A 23,298-nucleotide genomic window follows, 5' to 3' on the forward strand; every position below is an offset into this window, starting at 1 on the left:
TATGACGTTCTAACATGAGCCTCCGAGTCTAACGTAGCTATGGCTTGTAATGTCTGCAGCGTCACCTTTAGGAGACAGAGAAGGACTAAAAAATCGGATTTTGAGCGCGTGAATCATTGCCATTCTATTCCTATTAGCGAAAGAGGGAAGCTGTATCGAAACCAGACCGACGTGACCGAGTCAGACCGACCTTCCTTGCACGGTTATAGATATGTTTATAATTGAGAGCTATCTAGTATTGAAGAATTGCCAGTGGATAATAAGACATGGCCACTCTTCAGGTTATTTGATTCCAAGCCCCCAAGCATGACTTGTATTGAGGAAGTGATAGCGGGAATTGCCACGAGTGCTGATAGAACCCTAACCTCAGACTCCGCTTTGCCTCGCGGATGACGGGAACGGTGACAAGCTTTGCGGAACGCCATTGAGCCCATAACCACTCCCAACACGCTACGGCCATTCGAGCTCACGCGTTTCATACGACACCCCGGAGGCAATGAATATTGCACCCGCACCATCACTGCTGGTACCACTAACATTTCCAACCTGCGCCCAAATACGCGATCCAGGCGAACCTTCGTCTGATGCTAACTATGTTCTAGATATTAGTTGTTCAACAGAACACTCTACCTCTCTTGTTACCTGGGGATATGGCCAGGCAGTTCTAGGAGTGCAGGATTCGAGAACAAAGGGAGCGGCCATCGGAGGAGAGCATGGATCCATATACATATTCCATCCACCGCCCGTAACCCCGTCCCATACACGGACATCCACTCCCAGTATCCAATTGGTGGATCCGGCAGGAATATCCAGGCCTACCAGTCCAGCATCTCACTCTCGACGTCCCTCTCGCTCAGGACTTCCAGCGTCTCGTTCTGCTTCTCCTTCTTCACTCTATTTCAACCAAACTTTTTTGAACATCAGTCCTAGAGCTCGAATCGTGTCTGGGGTGTCCAAAGAACAAGTCGAAGCTCCTAAGAATTATGTCGACTATGAAGACGAGCCAGACAAATTAAAAGGCATGCTAAAAAGTAGGAGTTTGCGAGACCGTACTATCGCGGATACGCTGCTACCAAGTTTTGATAAAGGTGTTGTCATTGAAAAATCGCTTCCTCAATCTGCTTCCTCTCCTCCATCCATTCCAAGTGGCTCATTCCTCAAAAGAAAAGATGAAGCAAAATCACTTCTTTCAGCAATGAACTCCCCGACGATCTCATCTAAATCGATGTCAAGTCCACCATCACCGCATGTACTAATTCCGTCACCACTAGAACCAACGCTACCTTCGCATAATCTGAGCTTGAAGTGTCATGTATTTCCACCTCATTGTGGGCCAGGGCATGCAATATCGGATATGTGGATGTTCGAAGAATCGAATCTACTTCTCGCGCTACAGGAAACTGGGTAATTAGGATATATGCGTTAATATGTTATTATTATTGGGCTGACGTCCGCTTTGTGACAGTGATATTTCGCTGTTTAGGGTCCAGGACGGCACACGGGCTGCTTTTGTGCACCTAAACGAGCCTGTGCCTAAATCGACAGCAAAAAGCGTCTGGAAACATTTACGAGTAATAGATCTTGGAGAGGTGCGGCAGATATTTAGGTCTTTTCTCACCTATTTTAACATGTATATATGTCAAGAAAATCAAACTGATTCTCGCGTGTGCTGCGCTCTGTGAACATTCGCAGTACGAGGATGACAATGAGCACGAGCCTGCTCAAGAAAGCAGGCTTGTACTACTTGAACTCATAGTAAGTGAGGAACAAGGACTTTCGGAGAGTAAGCTAGAAGTTCTCGGTGAATGGCATAGCGAAGGTCCTGCCCAGTGCGCGAACATATATAAGGACAATAGTGAGTGACTAGTCAAGGCTTGGCGCCATCGCTGTCTCTTAAATCATTGGATTTTAGCTGGCTTAAATTTCCTTCACACCGATCGTGAAAACTGCATAAACATACAATCTATTCGCATTCTTCCCTCGTTTGAAGTCCATTTCAGTATTATCTCTAACCAAGGAGTCAAGCAACCGAATCCCGTTTCTTTGGCTATTACAAACGCATTTAAAGCCACCAAAAATAAATCAACAGAAGATATCACTCTCGAAGCAGAGAAGCAGAAAGAAAAAGCTAGCAGACTTCATCTCGGTGATGAACATGACGTAGGCGCATTAATGTCTTCTGGACCATTTTTAGGTCTACGGTCCCGGTTCGCGCTTGGTAAACTGTGGGGTCTGGTGTGGTCCTCTAGTGAGCTCACGGTGAGCACTTAGTGTCAATCCTTTTTTTCGTGTGATAGCTAGATTCAGCGCTTATCAGGCTTTCGACTATCAAGGGAATAGCATACGTGTGCTATTCACATTGACCCTGTCTAGAATCAAGGACGTGTCAATCGAGGACAACCATTTCGTCGTCATATGCGCGGTAAGATCAAGTAGTATTAGTCAAGAGGTATGTTATCTCAAATAGGAGTCATACAGGATCGTATAGAACGGTATCAACTTCATGCTGTGGATGCTAACAACAACGAGGTTGATATGTCGACAAACGAAACAGGAGTGAACTTCCAGTGAGTAGATTTACCACCCCATCAGGATTAAGAAAGTAAATGTGGGTGTAAAGGCCTAGGCTGGTGCGCTCGTCGACAGTAGAAGGCTATGAGGCGCTCCGATGTCTCTCTATGACTGAGGCGATGTGTATCAGAACAGGAAAAACAGGGCGAAAAGAGTTGGTGCTTGTTAATGAGGATTCCGGTATTTCAAATGGCGCAACGGTCTACTCTCGTTCCTTGTGGAAAGCCTTGATGAAAGGAAGCCATGCGCATTCCAATAGATTGACGTCCATCCTCCCACTTGAACTTAACCAGATCATACTGGGCTACAGTGAGTGTCGTTCACTACTCGTCTAGATCCATGGTCCTAGGCAATTACAGGTGATGGCCGCATCCGTCTATCCTCTCTTTCCAAATTGGCAGAAAAAGCAAACAAATCGATTTTTGAGAAGACATCAGATTTCCCTCTTGATGGATTCATCTGCAGTCTGCATTTAGTGCGGAATGATCGGACAAAGGAGCGTTTTGTCGTTGGAGGTGGAGATGATGGCAGTATCGGCACATGGTCTCTGGAGTGCGTCGACTCATAATCTATCGTGACTTCAAGAGCTATTCTAATATCTTCGGTCATCACAAGTTCACTCAAATTATGCGCTCGATGGACCGTATTCTTAACGCCTCTTGTACGGGTGATCCAGCTACAGAATGAAAAGGCTGGACCGTTACGCGGGTGTGCACTATGCGTCTCTGAAGATGGAACGATCGCTGTATTCGTGATAGATGGTTTTCAGTTGTTCGTACTACCGACGATTAACTATATACGCACTGACATCTCTTTTCTAGCCTCTATCTAATTCCAGGTTCTTCGGCGCCGTTGGTTAGAGTATGCATTAACGGTGATGACCTGTTACTCGTATATTCGGATGGCTGTGCCCGCTTGTGGGGCGTTCGCACTCGGGAACTTTGGCGGTCTACGACAGGTGAAAAGGCTGAGGAGCTCATAAACCAGGGTGGATGGATAGATCTGTGAGCCATGTGTCAATCAGGTATTCAAAAAAATGTTCATTTTCTTTGTAGATCTTTAAACGCCAAGGATCTTCCACCATCCACATCCATATCTGCCCTCCCGAGTTATCACACAGGGCTCGATTCCTGTTAGTTTCCTTTGCTTTTCATCTCTTGCAATCGTTTCTTACTGCTTTTAGTGTGCACCATTTCGCTTAATTTGGAGAGATTCCTCAAATACATCTCCATCACAGTGAAATCAGTAGCTAACGAGAAGACCCAGGGGTCATCGATAACTCAACTTCGTGCCATCTTATCCATAGTCTTGACACCTGGGCTCAGTCATGATGTAGACGAGATATGTGAAATCAAGCTGGGGATTCAACCTTCGTCGGGCTTTGCTGGTTATGGATGGTATGTGGTGTGCAAGTTCTTCGTGTCTTTCGTGAGCTTACAAACTCCTACTTTCAGCTACTCATCAACATCGTTGTTTCATCAAGAGAACCCCCGAGATGCTTGGTGTATATCCCCGAAGATATCGGCTGCGCGAGCTTTGGTGTTGGTCGCGTTGCTCAAGGCATTAGCGCTACGTGAAGGTCGTCTCCAAATTACTGACTTGATCTCAATGTATCTCATTGTCATGTTTTAGAGTTATATGAAGACTGCCAAACAGTCATCACATTCTATTCGACATCTCTTGCGCAAGCTGTGGGCACGTCCTTCCAGCCGCCAGATATTTCATTCCTGTCTCGACAGTGGTTCGAGTCTTCGAGTAAGCTTTATTTCGAATAGACAAGCCGAATTGTCTAAACCATTTCATAGATGAAATAAAGCAAGCTGCTCGTCTATTATTTGACGCTGGAGTAACTCGTTTATCAGACGAAGAAAACATGTCCTTGGTGGACGCATGGCAGCATCACCGTATGTACGATTGGCACCATCTTTTATTTATCTCATACATTCGTCTTGCAGTACCTTGCCTACAGCCTACCGCCGACAAAGAGTCTGCACGAGCTGCCCTCGCTCTTTTCGTTTGTGGTTTCATGGCGATTGAAAAGTACAGCTTGATGTCAACCAGGTAGAGCTCATGGTTTTAATGTAGAACTGGATGACTTATTCTTGATGCAGTTCCTTGGTTGATATTTCAAAGTCTATCGCCTTATATCTTCACGACGAACAGTCACCCCATCGCTCTCTAGCGATCGACTTATGTTCTCGTGGCTTCCATATCTGGCAACACTATGTTGATGCTATGGAGACGCTTCGAGCACTTTGCAGTCTAGCTACAAATTCACGAAAAGAGAACATATCGGCTCAAAATGCGGGGCCCCAGGCAAGACTGGCTGTTTTACAGATCGCGTCGAGCAATACGCCGCTGTTCATGACAACCTTGACGCTTGACATCCTCAACCCTCGCAACCTCGACCATCGAAAATCCATTATGCAGCTCGTTGCATTCTTGATCCGCAAGGTGCGTTGACATGCATCGTCTTGCCTTGTGAACTATTAGTGTGTCTTACGCGATAACAGAGACCTCTTGTGCTTTATCACAACCTTCCACGATTGATGGAGGCTGTAGTCAAGTCGTTAGATCCTAACTCAACTTCAAGCCGTGATGCAGTCCTGGACACTGCGACTGAAATATTGGGCCATGTGGTCAAGACGTACGTTCTCACCAGGACACAACTGTATTTTGCAGTTGACTCGCGTCTTTTAGATTTCCTACTGTCGATTTCCATATGGCCACGCAACGTCTTGCAGTCGGTACAAGCGAAGGAGCGTTTATCATGTATGATCTAAAGACTGCCACCCAGCTTTACGTTCTCGAGGCACATAAGAAACGACCTGCGGCATGTAGTTTCTCCCCCGACGGTCGAAGACTGGTCACCGTGTCTCTCGAAGAATGCGCAGTACTGGTGTGGAAAGTCGGATCCAGCTTCACAAACTTTTTCAACCCTGGTGCCCCTCCTCGGCAGGGCCATGGCGGTTCACAGCCATTCAAGACTCTAGCATTCAACGTTGGCGACGAAGGTTCGTTTTCAACTCGGGTCTGGGTGTAAACGACTCGCTGAATGTGTGACAATTTCTCAGCCAATATGACCATTGCTGCAACTCTCGAGTGGGTACGATTCGAGTGGCCTGCTGATCGTAGTGTCAAGCTGCGCATTCGCGAAAGCACACTTACTTTTAGCACATAGATATATCTGAATATCATCGCATCACACAACGTCATTCGACTTGTTAATATGTCATAACATCATGACAACCGTAAATGAATGTCCGTGAATTGTTCATTAACCCAAGAAAAGTCCCAACGGAGCTCTATCTGACGCACGGCATACAGCAAGCAAGCTATAACATTGTGCATCACTCGCGAGAGTACTCATGCGTACAGGTCACAAGCATCTGGACGCAGAGCACACCATTGGGGCTGCAACTGGATAGCATTCACACCACGCTGAACCATTCTGTACCTGATATCGTGCAGACGGGGAAGGGCTTCGGTAACGTTGAGAGCTGCACCGCCTGGCTGAGCTGCACTCCAGAAAATTTCGGAGGAGGTTGCTGCACGCGGCCAGACAATAGAATCGAGGTTCTGAGGGCCAGACTGCTCGGACCATAAGAGTTGCTGACCTATAGAAAAGTCAATAATCACATCGAAATGATGTGTTTGAAAGAAGGCGTACCCCCAAGTACGAGGTCATACTGAGCTTCAGTCAAGTTGGCAAGAGGATCGAACGTGTATGCCTGTGGTGGCGAATTAGTTGAGGATAAGGGAGTTAAATCTTAGAAAGCTTACATGAGACCATGTCTTGAAAGGATCACACCAGCTATTTCTGTATGTGGGATAAACAGTCAAAGAACGCCTGTGGGTGCATCTATCACGGTTACTTACCCATTGGGATCGTCACCGATCCATTCACCTGCACCACAGTCCTATGAAGGATTATCAGACAGTCGGATTTCAATTTAAAGTAAGGATAACTCACGAGATAGAAATAATCTGATGGTGAATGGACCATACGGAAGTTCTTCGCAGCAACGGCTGCAGCGTCATCGGAAGAGATCCATACCCTACAAGACACAGCATGAGCTAAGTTATTAGTATGATCATATAAACGTACATGACAACAGTATCGTTAGAGAGCGTCAAATTCCAGTCCAGTACCATCTCTGTTACAAACCTTTGAACAAAACTGCAGACTTCGACAAGGTACAGACACACCTTCCCAAACAACAGGAGTCTTTCCTTCAGAGATCAGCATACTGTGAGTAGCTTGTGTAAAGACGTTGAGAGCGTCATTCAATGTCATTCCAGTACTATTAAGCTCCTGCTGGGTTATGTAGTCTTGGGTGTAGCAATTAGTATTTAACTCGTCTCCACCTGTGCTGAATAAGGAGGAAGGTAAGGTTTTTGCAACAGAACCAATCAAGTTGGCGGTAAAGTTGGTGACTTCGGGTGAAGCAAGACGAAGTTGGCCAGCTGGCGGCTCGTTGGCGAAAGTAGCCCATGGGGATTCATCAAAGCAGGCAATGTATTCAGGGTGCGAGGCACCTATGATAGCAGTATGCCCGGGAGTATCAATTTCCTGACGGTAACGACAATGAGCAAAATTACTTATGACAAAAGCAGAACATCAACGAACCAAGAGAACATCGATGCCACGCTGACAAAAAGAACCAGAACGATGAGACTAGGTCAATCAAAAAATCCCAAGTAGACATACTGCACCAGCGTAAGAAACAATATATTGGACGTCCTCGGCGGTGTATACTTCTTCTGGGGAGTAAGCCCCATATGTAGCCAATTCTGGGTACTCGGCAACCTCGAGTGGGAAACTCTGACTGTCAGTGACGTGCCAGTGGAAGGTGTTGATCTAATAATTGACGTTAGTAAGAAATTACGAGCGACAACATTGAACTGACCTTGACCCAGCTCATGGCATCGAGGGTGCGCAACAAATCTGACACGGGATAACTATCATGCAAACCTATCAGCCATGCACTCGTGGTCTCTTTCTAATTGAAACCTACTAGTTCCTGGCAGTATCGAGACAGAATCCTCGGTAGGGCTTTTAGTTGAAAAGACAGTGAGCAGTAGCAGGGTCATCATTGAGTGAGCAACATACATAAGCAGGACTGTCGGTGATGGCAATGGGTGCCTCTATGGTGTAGCTAACTCCATCGTAGTAGTACCAGAGTTGTCCAAAAGTTGTCAAACCGCGGTAAAGGCCCAACGTCGAGTTTGCTGTCAAGGACGCAGCAGAGCCGTCAGACGGAATGGTAAGTATGTATTCTTCGCTTCGAGTTCCGAGGGGTTTTACAGCTTCTGTCGAGATACTTTCTACAACAGCACCCTCAGTGAGAGCCAGCGTCAGCGTCGACAGGCTCTGTGCTTGGTCAACAGTGGATTGATCAGACGATCCCCGGCCAACGACGAGACGCCCAAGCTTGTCATTCTTAAGATAGTACTTTGCTTGTTCTACGGCTTGAACTAGATCTGAAGGTGGGCTTGAGACGTCGAGCTCGAAGTTAAAATATGGAGAGAGTTTCAGAGCTGTGTATCCTGTGTCGAGCGCTCTTGGGACGGGCCACAGCGACAAAACGCCAGTAGGCAAGACTACAACACTGATCAGGAAAACCAAACTACCAAAAGCGCTGAGACGTGCCATGGTGGGGATTCAAGGCAAAAAATCATCCCTCTCCCATGTTATATGCGTACGGAAACATGCCATCTCAACATCATGTGGGCCTTATCATGAGACTTAACACGCTGCAGAATGCTAATTTTATGCACATTCATTCTTGTTTCGATGTAATTATGCTGTGAGAAATTCGCAGCATCAACAGTAATGATCCAGAGTCCCATCAAACTTGCCATCGCCGGCCAGGGAAAATTAACCCGCCAGATAGGTTCAAATACTTAACCGTCTGAGCGCTCCTCCTGTCGGGAGGGTCCAGGGGAAAAGAGCTAGGGTTACTTGCAAACGTTGATGGACAATCAAAGATCAAGCGAACATCTGGCCTCTACATCCTATAGCACCACAATAACATCGACCATATACAGCATCGCGTTTGACTTCCGCTTTACTAGGATCCTTCGGACGATCGATGATGAGAACACTGTAAGATACCCCGAAGCCTGTGATAAAAATAAAATACATACCTCATCATCAATTCCCGCGTATGAGAAGCAGAGTTCTTCGTAAGGCTCAACGTCTCGACTCGTGAATACCGTAAGCAACGGCTTGTCGATGTTGGCCTCGTTGATATAACAGGCAACTATGGTGCAGTTCGGATTGCAGCTGTGGTTCTGCATTTTACGTCAGCAAGCTCCGTCCAACCTAATAGACAAGTATACATACGAGAAAGCGAGTAAACTAGCCATCAAGGAACACATAAGTTATCATGTCAAACGAGTCATACAGATACGTACATTCCCCGCGTGGAAGGCATCCACCACATAGCGATTCTCCCACTCAGGCTCTTCATCGCTCGTGCCGAAGAGACCTTTCAGGTGAGAAAAATCTACATCAAAGAGATATGTTCTGCCAATTTTGTTGTAGACCCTTGATAGATGAACGACCCGATATAAGTAGGCAGGAACGACATGAAAGGTTCAATGATTGACTGACTTCCCCCGAATCTCGCCTTCTTGTTCGGTCAACAGCTCTCCAGCATAGATCCCGATGTAACTCCCTTTCGGAATCTTCTTAGTCCATGCAAAGACGCCTGAATTAGGAAAATAAGTCATATACAGCCTTCGACTCTATTGCGAAATGTAACATACCCCATCCCTTGTTTTCTGTCTTTACGATATTGACAGTGCATTTTCTCCCGTTTTGAACGACCTTCGAACATCGATTAGCATTTCTCACTTATAAAAAAACCCTCTACTCACCCTATTCGTACACTCATCATCGCACCCGCAAAATTTGTTACACTCGAAAATCGGGAAGTCTTGCATCCGCAAACGTCCTTTCTCATCGTATAGGAATCCCATCGCGTCCTTCTTATCGAGACTCCCTCCTTCTACATATTTGTCCAACCATTGTCGTTGTCTCTTCAGGCACACACAGCTCCGAGACTTAGGGTTACACTTTCCTCGACAGTTGCAGCTAGCCAGATTCTTGACATCTGGTGGGGGGATTCCTTTCCCATACCACATTCGATTCGTGTAATGAAACTCCCAAGGCGGGGTGGCTTCCTCGTCTACTTCGTTATAAATCTGTATACGTGGCGCATCAGGTTCGTCGTCTGTATTTTGCTGTATAGCTTCTTCGAAGATGATACGAGCATTGTCAGAATTCCTGAAGTCGTCGCTCATAGAGTTCATACGATCTTCCAATGAATGGGGAAGATCTTTTGCCAGGTGATATGCCAGTGGACGTTGCTTAGCAAAATAGACATAGTTTTCCCATCTGACAATGATATGCCCGGCCAGCGTTGGCAAAGGCTTGCCATTGACCATATACTCTACGTCGTTGTCGCCTATGATATCCATAGGATCCACGGAGGACGGACGGCTAGAGACCAATGATCTTCGCGACGACTCTGCCCTGCTTGACACTACAGACGAGGATGCCATACCATTGGCATATCCCTCAGAATGCTCTGACATTTGCTGACATTTACATTTTCAGTGAAATTGGTTCGTGCTAGCAATGATTTGGTACTGACCTCAACGCTGGGAATCTCAGCCTCTACAAGATGAGCAACTTCTTCTTCGGACGAGTCTCCTGATTGAGGAACCACCGATTGGGCATGTCTATTATCCCTTTCCCGCGCGGTTTGTTCCGCCTCCCCTTCTTCTTGGTCCTCGTCGGAAGGATTTGAGTCAATGACAAAGGGAGACGCGGAAAGAGCTGGAGTTGGTAGAGAATGAGATGCCGTCATAAAATCCGTTTCATGCACAGGTAAATGTATCTTGCGTCTAAGGACTACACGCCGCAAGTTTTGGTGGTCAACATCAGAATCAGGGTGGGACGGAGACGAAACGGGAACAGGTGCACTATTTGGTGCGGGAATAGCGATTGTCCCCTCAGTAGTAGGCGAAGTCTATCGCAACAAATTCAAGATTCAGAATTGACAGGAAAAAAACACTGGCTAAAGCTTACCGATAACATCCTTGAATCTACGTCGTTTGTTGTATCGATACTATCCATCTCGTGATCAGATTCCACAGTGGATAGCTGAAGAGACTCCCTAGGCTTGACTGTAACAGTATGAATGATGTCGTCCTCTGGCTCTGGCACGTCCGAGTCCATTAGATGCTGAGGTTGAATGAACTCTTGTAAGATTCGCATTTGATCATCCATCTCTACATCTTCATCTTCATCCGGAGATCGGGCTATGACCTGACAAGAGCCTCGAGTTGTAACGATGTCGGACGGTGTATCCGCGATCTCCTCTCCCAAGAAAGCCTCTAGACTTGCCGCCAATTCTTCCGAAACAGGTGAGTCCTGATGCAAGCTTCGAACTGCATCGGTTTCGTCCGGTGCATCCACGATCTCTTCTCCCAAGAAAGCCTCTAGACTTGCCGCCAATTCTGCCGAAACAGGTGAGTCCGGATGCGAGCTTCGAGTTGCATCAGTTTCGAACGGCGTATCCTGAACCTTTTTTCTCAAGAAAGCCTCTGGCATCTCTTCCTCTTCAACCGAAATTCGAGGCGTGTCCTGACGTAAGCCTTGAGCTGCGTCATGGTCGGACAGTGCACGCATCTCTCCAACATCGCTACTCTGGAAAGTGTCCAGATCCATGTTGCTGGGAGGAGACCTGGACGGATGCATCGGAGTTTTCGCCAGCACTGAATCGGGTGCTAGTGAATCTGAAGGTGGGGGAGAAGGCAAAATACCGAGATTAGAAAGTGAATGAGTATGAGGATTATTAGAAGCCTGCCGTTCAGCAGGAGGAAGATGTATGCGTGGCGATAATGGCTGAGAATTTTGACTTCCGCTGCTTTCGTTCGACGATTCTACATGCGTGGTCGTATTCGCATTACACATTGAGACAAGAATATGGGATCGTTTGTGGTCAAGGGATGCAGATATGGGATTGAGCGATGAGGTGGAGAGACTAGGTGAATCAGAGGCGTGCGGATTTGTGGAATGAAGGGCAGGGCCGAGAATTGTCGGCGTGTTGGTTGAAACTTTGCTAACTGTATCTTTTGCTAGGGTACTTTGCTTATTCTTAGAAACTGATTCGAGATCCAATTTCATTAAAGACTCAAAATTAACTTTGTTAGAGCTTCTCTTGATATTTGGGGAGTGGAGGGTGCGGCTGGTGGGCGTTGCGGAAGTAGCGGCCTGCGAAGGGGAGCGTGAATTGATATCATGCAATCGTGACCTTCCAGGGGCAGGTCTGCTAGACGAGGGGCTGTAACCCAAAGACACAGGGGAACCGTCACTTCCCCGCGCATTGCCTGTGGGAGACATGGTAGAGCTGGTGCCTTGTCCCGAAGGCTCTCGCCTGATGTAAGAGGAAAAAAGATCTGAAGAGGAAAGCCGCTTGCTCTTCTCTTTCCGCTCGCGTCCAAGCGTGGCTTGAGGCCCAGCGAGGCTGGAGGACGGGCTGTGGGCAGGTTTCCTTGTAGAACGGGGAGGTTGGATGAGGCTGATGGAGGGAGTATGATCAGTGGATCTAGGGGACTGTTGCGACAAGGATATCTGGCTCGAGGTGCCACCTAAATAGAAACGTACAAGATGAGCAAAGCAGAGCCTTGAAATGGAGACGATGTAGGAAATTCACCAGATTTCTCGAGAGGTGCACTTAGTACAGCATGCTTGCGACTCTCTGCTAGAAGTCTCTCGAAGACAGCTTGGCCTGGGTCGTCCGCAATAGGCAACTTGGGAGGAGGAGGGGTCGGGTGGACGTCGTCATCCAGAGTCAGGTCAACCACTTCTGGCTTGTTGCGGCGACGTGCTCGGTCAGCTGCCTTCTGCAAGTGGGCTGCACGCACCTGGTTCATGAGTTCTGGCAAGGTAAGGTCTGGGCCAGATCGTCGAGGGACACGAGGGGGAGGTATGATCTTAGACTGGGATGGCTCAGGAGCTTTCGTAGCAGGAAGAGAAGACAATCCGACGGATAGACTACCCGAGGAGGCAGGCCGCTGTGGGCTCGGGTATCGTCGAGGGACACGAGGGGGAGGTATGACCTTGGACTGGGACGGCTCGGGAGCTTTCGTAGCAGGAAGAGAAGACGATCCGATGGATAGACTACCCGATGAGGCAGGCCGCTGTGGGCTCGGGTAATCCATCATTCCTAAACGAGATGGAGGGACGACTCTAGCAGGCACCTCAGATGATACGGAAGGAGCGGGAGATTTGGGTAGACTTGGAGACTCAGCGAGAGCTGGTTTGGTTATGTGATGAGTCCTTTCGTTTGGCATGGCTACCTCCGTAACTTCTGGCCGCGTTGACGCACCCATTCCCTCAACTAGAGGGACAACTGGCACCCCAGGCATGGACTTGGCAGGAGTATGGAAAAGGGGATATGTTAAGGTTGGGCTCGATCCATCAGAGTTTGAGACGGAAGATAAAGGCTGTGCTGGAGCAGCATCTGTAGACACACTGAACTCCTCCGAATGTACCATAGACGGACGCGGCAAGGTAGCGGTGTTTGCATGCTGAGCTGGACTTCGAGTTGAAAAGAAAGTCGGTTCGGCATACAAATCACCAGAATCAGAAGCCTCAGCATCTCTCGTCGTGTCGTCCATTTCAGGTCCTTGCATGACCTGGTCCATTTGAGCCATCTCAATGTCACTGTGAGGACCACCCCACGATATGTGATCTTCATCCGGTAGATTCGATGTTGTATCATCTTCCATTTCAGGCCCAGTAATGCTGTTACCTTCGCTCGTCCTTGCAATTGCAATTTCAATATCCTTATCCGATGGAGCGTCAGATCGCAGCGGGTGTGAGGACATGGCCGTAACTTCCTTCTCTGGCGCAACGCAAAGTTGCTTCATTTCTCCACTCAGATTTGCTAATCCACTCTCTCGACGTATCGAGGAAAGAGGTGCTTTGGCTGGAGACAGATTTACTGGTGGTGACATCCCATTCAGAGTTTGTGCAAGGCGCGAGGTCCCAAAGTTCTCTAATAGAGCAGAAGACGACGAGAGAGGAAATGGGGGGCGAGGCACGATCATTGGTGTAGATTGTGCCTTGTTATTAGGGGTGCTAGTTAAATCTCTAAATGGTATGCTTGAGGATGGAGCAGATATAGACGATGACAGACGCTGGGACTGAGTAGACGGAGACAATTGTCCCAATGCACGGGAGAAGAAGCTTGTATTACACAAAGGTCCTTTGACTCGAATTTCGTTGATGCGGAGGCGAGGTTGAGTAGCGGTGACAATTGGCTGAGCTGCCGCAGGATATTCATTCGTGGACGTGGTCTCTCGGGGATGACTGGTAAACGGACTAGGCGAATGGACGCCTGCATCGACTACGCTTCCATTGGGGGTTGAGGGAGACGGGACGGCGGGATCAGCTACAGGAAGGAAAATTGACCGACGAAGAACAGCTGGTCGTGGGATTGGCGGCAGAGGCGTTTTGTGCGTTGGGATATCAACAACAGCCGAGCCCTGTTCATCATCTGGTGTAATTGGTAAGGCTGTAGTTCCAGAAGCAATAATGGGCACTGGACTAGGATTCCGGCTTTGCGGCTGAAACATTGGAAGATCGTCAACATCTCCTGGTGGTAAAGTCTCTTTCTCGTCTGAGGTCTGAAGTGAGATTACCTCGCGAGCATTCGAAGCTGGTAGACGTGATGCGCTTGATGGCCCTGATTGTACTTGTATGCGTTTTGGAGCCGGCTGATCTTCTTCTTCAGAATCGCTGGAGAGTACGATGACTTCAGAAGGTTGCGAAGGATCGGAGACTTGAGAAGGGCGCTGTGCTCTGCGCATGTGGTCAGCATCATCAGAATCTGTCACCTCAATCACGTCTTTGGCTTTGGACCGCACAGGTAGCGACTTTGTGGACTTTCTAACGGCTATAGTCAGATTAGTTCTCGGAATCGAATCTGCAGGAATGGCAGACACGTACTTTTCCTGACGCGCGTTGTAGCTCCAGAAGCCGCTGTGAAAATCGGCTCAATATATGTTCCCTTTGATTGGCAGTTTAGCTTACCGGATTTTTGGGCATCCTTTATAAATGACTGAGTGGACACTCGTCTTCCGGAACGAATTCGTTTCTTCGCTTGCTCTTTGCGCTGAAGAGGCTGTGAAAGTGACTCCATTCGATCTATGGAAGGCATGATGCGATCCTCGAGAGAGGAGCTTCTACTACGTGAACGTCCTGTGGACGATTCCAATAGATGTGTCAGCCCATTCAGATCTAATTGAAGGGAACTATTACACTTACCTTGAGGACGAGCCTCCTCGCGCGACTTGAGGGCTTTACTTTGCTGACTTCGAGAGGTAACACTGGCATGTGCCTTCCGTTTTCTGTTCGGGATGATTGCCGGACCATCGTCGTCGTCATCTGAGTGTGTGGATGCGATGCTGGAACCAGCGGTGTCTGAATATGATATTTGAACCTGGGTATGTAGATAGGAAACCATAACTCTTACTTGATAAAACGGTCCAGTGTGGTATGAGAGGCGAGACAGATCGTCTACCGGGCATCTGGAAGAAATAGGGCAATGTAGCAGAACCAGCGATAAGAAAGCGATGCGTGCCGACGAAAGCAGTGGCGAAGAGTCGTTTAATGGCACTAGGGCACCAGAAACAAGAGCGAGCGAGCTGTATAAGCGAACAAAGTGCCTCGATATACTGTGACAGTTGATGACAAGCATGAAAGGAGATTATCACATATATGTCAGGAGGATTGTTGATATCCACGACGGACTTACACGCAATGACTATCACACTGTAACTATCACTTTGCTGATGACCACGTCGATGTGGTTCGGGAACAAGAGCTAGTCGTTACTAGCCATCCACTGGGACGTCTTTGCTACCTTCAAGTTCGAAGTCGAGGCTAAGGACGCGTGTAACACGTGTGACATCCTCGTCACAACTTCTCCAAAAGGCAGCCACAACGTGCTATCAGCGCTGACCAAAACGCCATTGAGTGCAAAAGCAAAACCCCACACAATCTCATGATCCCAGAGAATAAATCATAGGTAGTACCTATCAGCTATGATGCTCTAGAACATGTCTGTCTTAGTTTAAATAGCTTGTTGATTTGGTGGCAATGATGGTAGTAAGCTAGATCCAGTATCAAGTACACTCAGAGTTTAGCAGAAGCTCATTCCGGCCAACACTGGTACTGAACTGAACACTGAACTGCAAGCCAAGCTTTATTCAAGTTGACAATGATACAGACAAGCAGACACCAGACAATGCTCAATTAATTAAACGATGTCCGCTCATATAATATCTACTGTTCTTTCTTCTCCATAGCACCTCTAATCTCGCTCTCTGCTACCATACTCATGATCTGGGCCTGATCCGCGACACCCTTGAGTACATCAAGTACCTGTTTATTTCCACTCACAAACCCAAACTCAGCATAAGTAAGCCCTTGCTCCTTGGCAAATTCTTTCACAAAGCCGCTAGCTTGCAGAAGATTGTGCCGTGGTAGACGCGGAAAGAGATGGTGGGTAACTTGAAGATGTAAACCACCATGAAGGAAGGAGAGCGCTGGAGGGCAGATGACGTCCGTAGTCGTCCTCAGCTGACGGTGTGGGAACGACTCCATAGGCCCGAGGTCCTCGGTTGACATCGAAAAGTGGGAAAGGACGAACTATAGGGTACGAGTCAGGACCACATAACATGATGAGATTGAAATTAAGATTTATACCTGGACATGCAAAGGAGCCGTCACGAAGTGGCTGACTAGTAAATAAATCAACGCTTTAGACCAGCTTCCACAGCCTATCAACACCGCTCCAAACCAGGTCCAGAAAAATAATAAACCTATAATTTCAAGCCACCATGACCAACGTCCGCCCTTGGCCCTCTTGTGACCGAAAGCTCTCCGAAATAGAAATCCGTAGGCTAACACATATAAGTTAAACCGACCGAATCCTAGAATGACGTAGAAAAGTTTGTGTTGAAGAGAAACGACGAAGGCAGTGAAGCGATTGAAAGTCATAATACGTTTGTAGTAAGATGACCATAACGAATTGAAAAACGCAGTGGATATAGCCAGGAAGGGTAAATGTTCGATATCAGGATCGCTATGTAAACGAGGATGAATAACGTTAATATGATGTTTATAACACAAAGTGGACCAACTGTGAAGGATGGTTCGTTACCACTGTAACCTGAGTTAGGGACGCAAATTAAGGTGACAAAGAGAGACGTACAGTGGTGTACATTGTGATTCTTGTCGAAATAATGAGAAAAAAAAAGCACAATTGGTAAAATAATAAAAACTAGGACTCACATCGACCCACCAACCGACACTCAAGCCGCCAATAAAATCTGCAAGTACGATGGCGATAAGGCGATCTACCGTCCAGTTATGTGTGACGCCCATGTGTCCCAAGTCGTGTACAGTAAAGACAAGCTGTTGCCATAGTAAACCAAGGCAGATAGCGCTTGTTATAAGCCAGTTATGGGTATAAGCGATCGCTGATATAACGGCCAAGAGGGCATAACGAGCAACTTCGGGGCCATAGCCCGTAACATAGCAAGTTTGATATAGGCCAGCATCGATGATACGTTTGTGAAGGCGTTTATAAGCTGCAGAGTGCTGCGATTGTACTTGGAGAGATAACTCGGTGGGGGCGAGGATTAGATCAGACATAGTGGGCCCACGAGTCTGCGCCAGTGCGTTGTGACCTGTTTCTGTTTCAATGAGGAGAACTTCAGAAGGAACGGTGTTATGCGCGACGTTTGCTTCGCGAAACCATTCTAGTTGACCATCACCACCAACTTTCCTGGTCCAACCTACCATCGTGGGTGGAACGAACGGTTCCCAGCCGTGCTCTGTTGTCTCCACCGTTCCCACTACATAACGCGACGTCCGAGTGATACGCATCTATTTCGTCCGTTGCATCGCGTCCTACAAAGTGAAGAATGGCGAGAGAACCACCGGGATGAGCGTCGAGCCATGCTTGGGGGATAGAGAGAAGTAGCTTGTTGTAAATGACCAGCGTTTTGCCAGCCACAATCTGAGCTGCGACTTGCTCTCGGGTCCAGAGTGCTTTGGTAGTACCCATCTATAATGCCTGGAATGGTCCTCAAGCTCAGATGAACCTAAGTTAAGTATTTTCCGAGTCGCTGTCAGGCCATTGTACGAATTTATGTAACAATATCGAGCGCAGTCACGGCAAGAGTCTCGAAAAACAGAGCTGCGGGCTGCGGGGTTGTGTCACTGGCACGTCCCGTCACAGAAACATAACGTGAATTATACTCACGCACGCGCTCTATCTGTTACACCAAGCAGGACTCATCGCTCTACTTCTCGTCCTTTTTCTGTCGTTTATCATGGCGAGTCTGAACAAACTAGCTATACGCGGAATACGCTCTTTCGACGACAAGCAAATATCTGTCATTGAATTTTTCTCTCCAGTAACCGTCATTGTGGGGCATAACGGCAGTGGCAAAACGACGATTATAGAATGCCTCAAATATGCAACCACGGGAGACCAACCACCAAACACCCGTGGAGGTGCTTTTGTTCACGATCCAAAAATGGCCAATGAGAAAGAGGTGAAAGCCCAAGTGAAACTACGATTTCATGCTGCCAACGGTACTCGTATGCTTGCCGTACGTAATTTGTCGGTAACAGTAAAAAAGACGGGGATGACGATGAAAACATTGGAGAGTATACTAGCGCTTGCAGACAGTAATGCTGATAAGGGAGGCAAGGTATGTTGTTGCAAGCTGCGCTCTCGCCACACTCTCAGGAAGGATGACAGAGAGGGGCTATCTCCACGAAATGTGCTGAAATGGACGCTGAAATACCCCATTTACTCGGTGTCTCGAAGTCGGTACTTGAAAATGTTATCTTCTGTCATCAGGAAGACTCCTATTGGCCGTTAGCCGAACCTGCAGCCCTCAAAAAGAAGTTCGATGATATTTTTGAAGCGACAAGGTATCTTATGCATGTAGAGAATCTCTGCAGAGCATATAATTTATACAGATATTAGATACACGAAAGCACTCGACTCCATCAAAGCTCTTCGAAAAGATCGTGTTGCAGAACTCAAGACGGAGAAAGAACGACTCGAATCTCTGTCAAAGGAAAAGGCTCATGCAGATAAACTGAAGTCTCGAATATCGGAGTTGAGCACCACAATTACTACCAAGCAACTTGAGCGCGAGGAGACAAAGAAAGTGTATGACGAACTTGTAACAAGTAACAAAAGCTTTTATGAGCATGCAACCAAATTTCGGGAAATGTACATCAAGGTAGAGAATCTAGAGCAGAAGAAGCAGCATTATTTGCAAGATTTCTCGAGTGCGAAGGAAAATGTGCCAGAAGCGGAAGGAAAGTATTAGCCGTTTTTTTTGTTGCGAAAGTTTTTAAAGTGGACTTTTGGCTAATACAGGGACTGATGAAGAGCTTCAAGAACGTCTCCGGAATTTTGACGATCATATTGTTCAAGAAAAGCAGAGAAAGAGAAAAGAAGAATCACAGCGGCAGGACTTAGAGGATGACCTCGCCAAAGCTCGGAAAACTCATGTGCAGCTTATCAACGAGCACGGCGAGCTGGCTGCAGAGGCCAAGGTATGCTGATTTATTATATCCTCGATTCCTCTAACTTTAATGGATGGATAGGCACAAGAACGTCGCATATCCGAACGAGAGGAGCTAATACGCAGAATTAGTGAAGCTCATAACATTAAAGGATTCAACCATACTCCTTTAGAACGGGAAAAAGTCGTTGAATTTATCTCACGATTAGCGGACCTTCAGAAGAAACAGAAGATGGGATACGAGAAAGTTCAAGTAATATCATCAGTACTTTACCCACCTTTGCAGACTGACAGACTCTTTTATATTATCACCAGAATGAAACCCACGCAAAGAATGACGAATACAACCACCGGTCCCGTCAGCTTCACACGAAATTAGAGGGTCTGAAGCTGCAGAAAACTAACACTAAAGAACAGATTGTCTGTTATGTATTCATCCTGCTGCTTGACCAATTTAATGACTGTTTTGGCGGCAGAGCGAGCGCCAAGCCTCAATCTTCAATGCAGAAGCTAAATTGGATGAGTCTCATGCTCTAGCCAGTGAGCTGCGGACACTAACCGGAGACGTTGAAGAGAAGAAAGTACGACTCGAGAAGATAAAGTCCGATATGAAAAGTGCGAGTTACGATGAACGCTTATCTGAGAAAACTTCAAAAACACGAAGCATGGAGGATCGTCGTGATAATTTGAATGCAGAGATACGTGCCCTGAGCTTGCAGGCCGACGCTCGAGCGATGTTGGAATTGAAGAAAGGCGAGCTGAAAAGCAAGGCAGGGGATATAAAGAACACGTACGTGGTATTGTGATCCTCGCGTATGCATCACACTCACTCTAAAGTAGGATTGAACTATGCAAGTCGAAGTTCCGTAAGCTTGTAGGATCGGAACCTCAAGCAAACAGCATGGAACGTGATGTTGACCGCCTTGCAAGGTGAATTGAACGGTCTATCCGATCCAGGGGATGTTCTGATTGTACGTTCCCTCAGAGACAAAGACGAAGAACATGGGGAAGCCGAAAGCACTTCTGCCATTGCCAACAAAGAGCTACAGCAAGCAGAAACTAATTTATCTCATGCTAAATTACAAGCGAAGATCAAACGGGACGAGCTGAAAGGTTAGTCATTGTTAGCTCATCTCGCTTTATTAGGTTTTTGAGCAGTCACGGTTTTTCAGGCTATGAAAAGAGGCTCAAGGACGAACTGGACGGTACTGACCTTGACACTGCTATAAAGGATGCTCAGGAAGAGATTAATGTTCGTCAAGAGTACGTACAGCTGTTCACATTCCTGTGACCATTGTGATCCTAACGATGTATGGAATTGTAGAATCAGCGGTAAAAATACTGGAACCAGTGAAATATACGAGGATTTGTTGAAGGTAGGAAAAGCAAGGAAGTTATGTACCGTTTGCAATCGTCATCTCGACGATCAAGAGATGGCCACTTTCGAAAAATCTGTTCGTGCCTATAACCTATCTGAATTGTTGGATATTGACCTGCCGTCACATCATCAGCTAAATGATTTCATGAAGAAAACCTCACCCGAGGCCATTGCAGCCAACAAGGCTGAGATCGTTGACTGGGAAGAGGAACTGGCTGGTTTTCAAGCATTAGTGCCAATCAAAGCATCTCGAGATCGCCTCAAAAATGTCGAACTGCCTGCCTTGGAGAAACAGATCCGGGATCAAGAATCCCAACTCCCTTCCATTAGTGAAAAGGCCGAAGAGGTAAAGGGATGTCATTGTAATTTAGAAGCTTCCTCACACTCCCAATTATCCAGGCTTCGCAGAAACTAGCTGATCTAAAGAAGGAGATAAGAGAGATAGCAGCACTGAAGCAACATGCTGTCAACGTCTCACGAAATCAAAACGAGATAGAACGTTTGAAATCAGAAATAAGCACTCTGGAAAGTGACCTTGCAATGGCCGGAAGCACCAAGACGTCAGAAGAAGTGCAGCTCGAACTCGATGCTCTATCAGCAGACATGTACGTACCCGATATTCTCGAATGCAGAGTCTCCGTAAATTATAGTATGACATAGACGCACAAATGAAAGGGAGAAACAAGCTATCATGACTGAACGGGATCGCCAGAATAACTCGTTGCGAACGTTTGAAGGCGACCTTCACTCAATGGAAATGCGCGAAATGACCCTTAAAAATCAGATTCGCGATAAAGATACTTTGGAAGAACGTATCGCCTCTATGAAAGAGGAGATCATTACGCTTAATGCGAGATCGAAGGTTTGTGGATACAACATGTTGTTGATCACGCCACTTCATTAAATCACGTGCAGGAATTGGACAGCAAGATTGCTGAAGCACAAGCTCCTATAGAACGCCTTGATCAAGAACATCAGCAAGCACAAAGCGAGCTAAATGATAAACTACTTGAAGCTCAGCGATCATCACAGGAGCTCAATGTAGAAGTAGATAAGTTGGAAAACGTAAACAAAAATGTTGAGCGGTGAGAAAGAAAAAAATCAGGTTAACCCTTGAACTAACCATTTTGTACTAGATACGCACGGGAAAAGCGTGCTCGCCTGTTGAAAGAATGCAGCGATAAGATTGAAGACCTGGAGGCTGAAATAAAGGACCTTGGCATAAAAATTGAAAATGTCCGCGACATTGTCGCAAAAATCGAGAAAGAAATTAATGAGAGCGGGACCTCTATGGCTAATCTACGCGAGAATATCCGGATAAGGAAACTTGGCCGCGATATCAAGGCTACGCAGGCTGAGATTGATTTATGTGACATGGAAGAAGCTGCTAAAGCAAAGAGAACTTTTGACACTATCTATCCAGTTCAAAAGCAGAAAGAAACAGATGCTCAAAGCAAGGTCTGTTCAATACCCTTTTGCCCACGAAGCATGAACTAATTGTCTGACAGTTCGCACATATGGGAGGAGAGATAACCTCGCTTGAGGACCAACTTCGGCAGCGCGAGGATGATCTTACGGAATTTAAAGACATTAACAAGCAGTATACTAATCAGCTAGTCAAAGTGAAGGTAGGTAAAATTCACATCAGCCGGAAGTTCGCAAATGTGTAAATTGCACTTTTTTAAAGATGTCTGATATGGCAAACAACGACTTAGAGAAGTATGCTAAGGCGCTGGACAAGTTGCGGTTTTTTTCTCCTCTCGCCGAGCGCAATTTTTGACATTCTTTATAGTGCTATCATGAAGTACCATTCTCTCAAAATGGAAGAAGTGAATGATACAATGCGGCATTTGTGGAACAAGACCTACCAGGGTACCGGTATGTTATACTCGGCTTCTTCCTTCTACTCTATATGACGCCTCTCCAGATATTGATGGTATCAAAATCCGATCTGATGTAGAAGGAGGAGCATCTAAGCGTTCTTATAATTACCGGGTTAGATAGATGAGCACATTCAGCATGGACAGCACTCATTTTCTTAACAGGTTGTTATGACGAAAGACCAGGTAGAGATGGATATGCGTGGTCGTTGTTCTGCGGGGCAAAAGATGCTAGCTTCCATCATAATTCGCCTGGCATTATCTGATTCCTTTGGGCAAAACTGTGGTATACTCGCACTGGACGAACCAACTAATGCTTTAGATACAGAGAATATTGATGCTCTCGCGGCGAGCCTTGTCGAGTAAGCTCATCTCCAAATTATTCGCATTTTGATACACTTAATTATCACTCATTAAGTATCATCAACGAACGCAAGAATCATGCTAACTTCCAGCTCATCGTTATTACTCACGACGAGAATTTCCTTCGCAAGCTGGGTCAGAGTGATGTTATGGAGTACTATTGGTAAGCCTTCGATCTATCTTCTTTGTGTAGTGATACATTGAGCAACCTTCCAGGCGTGTTTCAAGAGATTCCAGGCAGAAGTCTGTGATCGAACGGCAAAGATTCAGATAGTTTTCCCCAATTTCCTTCTATCCGCGCTGAGTGTCTTTATCCACACTGTATATTATCAATAAGCCACATGTTATCCTACACGCCAAAATCAGATTGTACACCTCTGAAGGTACGCCATATCGAAATCATTGATATGGTCAATCTCCAACTTTCTACAACTCAAGCCAGGCAATACATGTAGAGCGCGTGAC

At 46.7% G+C, this 23,298-nt stretch overlaps 5 protein-coding genes across 5 annotated transcripts; 2 read left to right on the forward strand and 3 right to left on the reverse strand.

Annotated features, from left to right (window-relative positions):
* Positions 1-496: 496 nt before the first annotated feature.
* Positions 497-5,752, forward strand: SERLADRAFT_438784 (uncharacterized protein; the record flags this gene model as incomplete). The annotated part of the gene is made up of 20 exons (XM_007319175.1): positions 497-1,404; positions 1,466-1,589; positions 1,645-1,855; positions 1,913-2,259; positions 2,318-2,422; positions 2,479-2,567; positions 2,621-2,880; positions 2,931-3,123; positions 3,187-3,342; positions 3,393-3,575; positions 3,627-3,703; positions 3,755-3,968; positions 4,026-4,150; positions 4,204-4,326; positions 4,377-4,475; positions 4,527-4,632; positions 4,683-5,025; positions 5,085-5,218; positions 5,272-5,585; positions 5,646-5,752. The coding sequence occupies 20 exons, from the start codon at positions 497-499 to the stop codon at positions 5,750-5,752; spliced, it is 4,218 nt and encodes a 1,405-aa protein (XP_007319237.1).
* A 45-nt stretch (positions 5,753-5,797) lies between these two features.
* Positions 5,798-8,255, reverse strand: SERLADRAFT_361860 (glycoside hydrolase family 20 protein; the record flags this gene model as incomplete). The annotated part of the gene is made up of 12 exons (XM_007319176.1): positions 5,798-6,188; positions 6,242-6,302; positions 6,355-6,391; positions 6,451-6,491; positions 6,545-6,629; positions 6,680-6,728; positions 6,781-7,144; positions 7,202-7,222; positions 7,283-7,432; positions 7,482-7,533; positions 7,590-7,627; positions 7,685-8,255. The coding sequence occupies 12 exons, from the start codon at positions 8,225-8,227 to the stop codon at positions 5,938-5,940; spliced, it is 1,692 nt and encodes a 563-aa protein (XP_007319238.1).
* Positions 8,256-8,334: 79 nt separating this feature from the next.
* Positions 8,335-10,172, reverse strand: SERLADRAFT_391489 (uncharacterized protein; the record flags this gene model as incomplete). The annotated part of the gene is made up of 7 exons (XM_007319177.1): positions 8,335-8,653; positions 8,722-8,868; positions 8,921-8,935; positions 8,992-9,124; positions 9,191-9,287; positions 9,346-9,406; positions 9,457-10,172. 7 exons carry the CDS (start codon positions 10,141-10,143, stop codon positions 8,564-8,566), a joined length of 1,230 nt encoding a protein of 409 aa, XP_007319239.1.
* A 5,671-nt stretch (positions 10,173-15,843) lies between these two features.
* On the reverse strand, positions 15,844-17,847 carry SERLADRAFT_415965 (uncharacterized protein; the record flags this gene model as incomplete). The annotated part of the gene is made up of 7 exons (XM_007319178.1): positions 15,844-16,306; positions 16,364-16,437; positions 16,480-16,742; positions 16,801-16,822; positions 16,872-16,890; positions 16,952-17,548; positions 17,577-17,847. 7 exons carry the CDS (start codon positions 17,727-17,729, stop codon positions 15,941-15,943), a joined length of 1,494 nt encoding a protein of 497 aa, XP_007319240.1.
* A 3,285-nt stretch (positions 17,848-21,132) lies between these two features.
* Positions 21,133-23,285, forward strand: SERLADRAFT_469443 (uncharacterized protein; the record flags this gene model as incomplete). Its single annotated transcript, XM_007319179.1, has 12 exons — positions 21,133-21,195; positions 21,251-21,452; positions 21,506-21,675; positions 21,727-22,048; positions 22,099-22,218; positions 22,278-22,330; positions 22,383-22,468; positions 22,518-22,585; positions 22,636-22,832; positions 22,889-22,996; positions 23,050-23,216; positions 23,272-23,285. The coding sequence occupies 10 exons, from the start codon at positions 21,282-21,284 to the stop codon at positions 23,105-23,107; spliced, it is 1,353 nt and encodes a 450-aa protein (XP_007319241.1).
* Positions 23,286-23,298: the final 13 nt, after the last annotated feature.

The sequence above is a fragment of the Serpula lacrymans genome (assembly GCF_000218685.1).
Source record: "Serpula lacrymans var. lacrymans S7.9 unplaced genomic scaffold SERLAscaffold_8, whole genome shotgun sequence".
NCBI classification, from domain to species: domain Eukaryota; kingdom Fungi; phylum Basidiomycota; class Agaricomycetes; order Boletales; family Serpulaceae; genus Serpula; species Serpula lacrymans.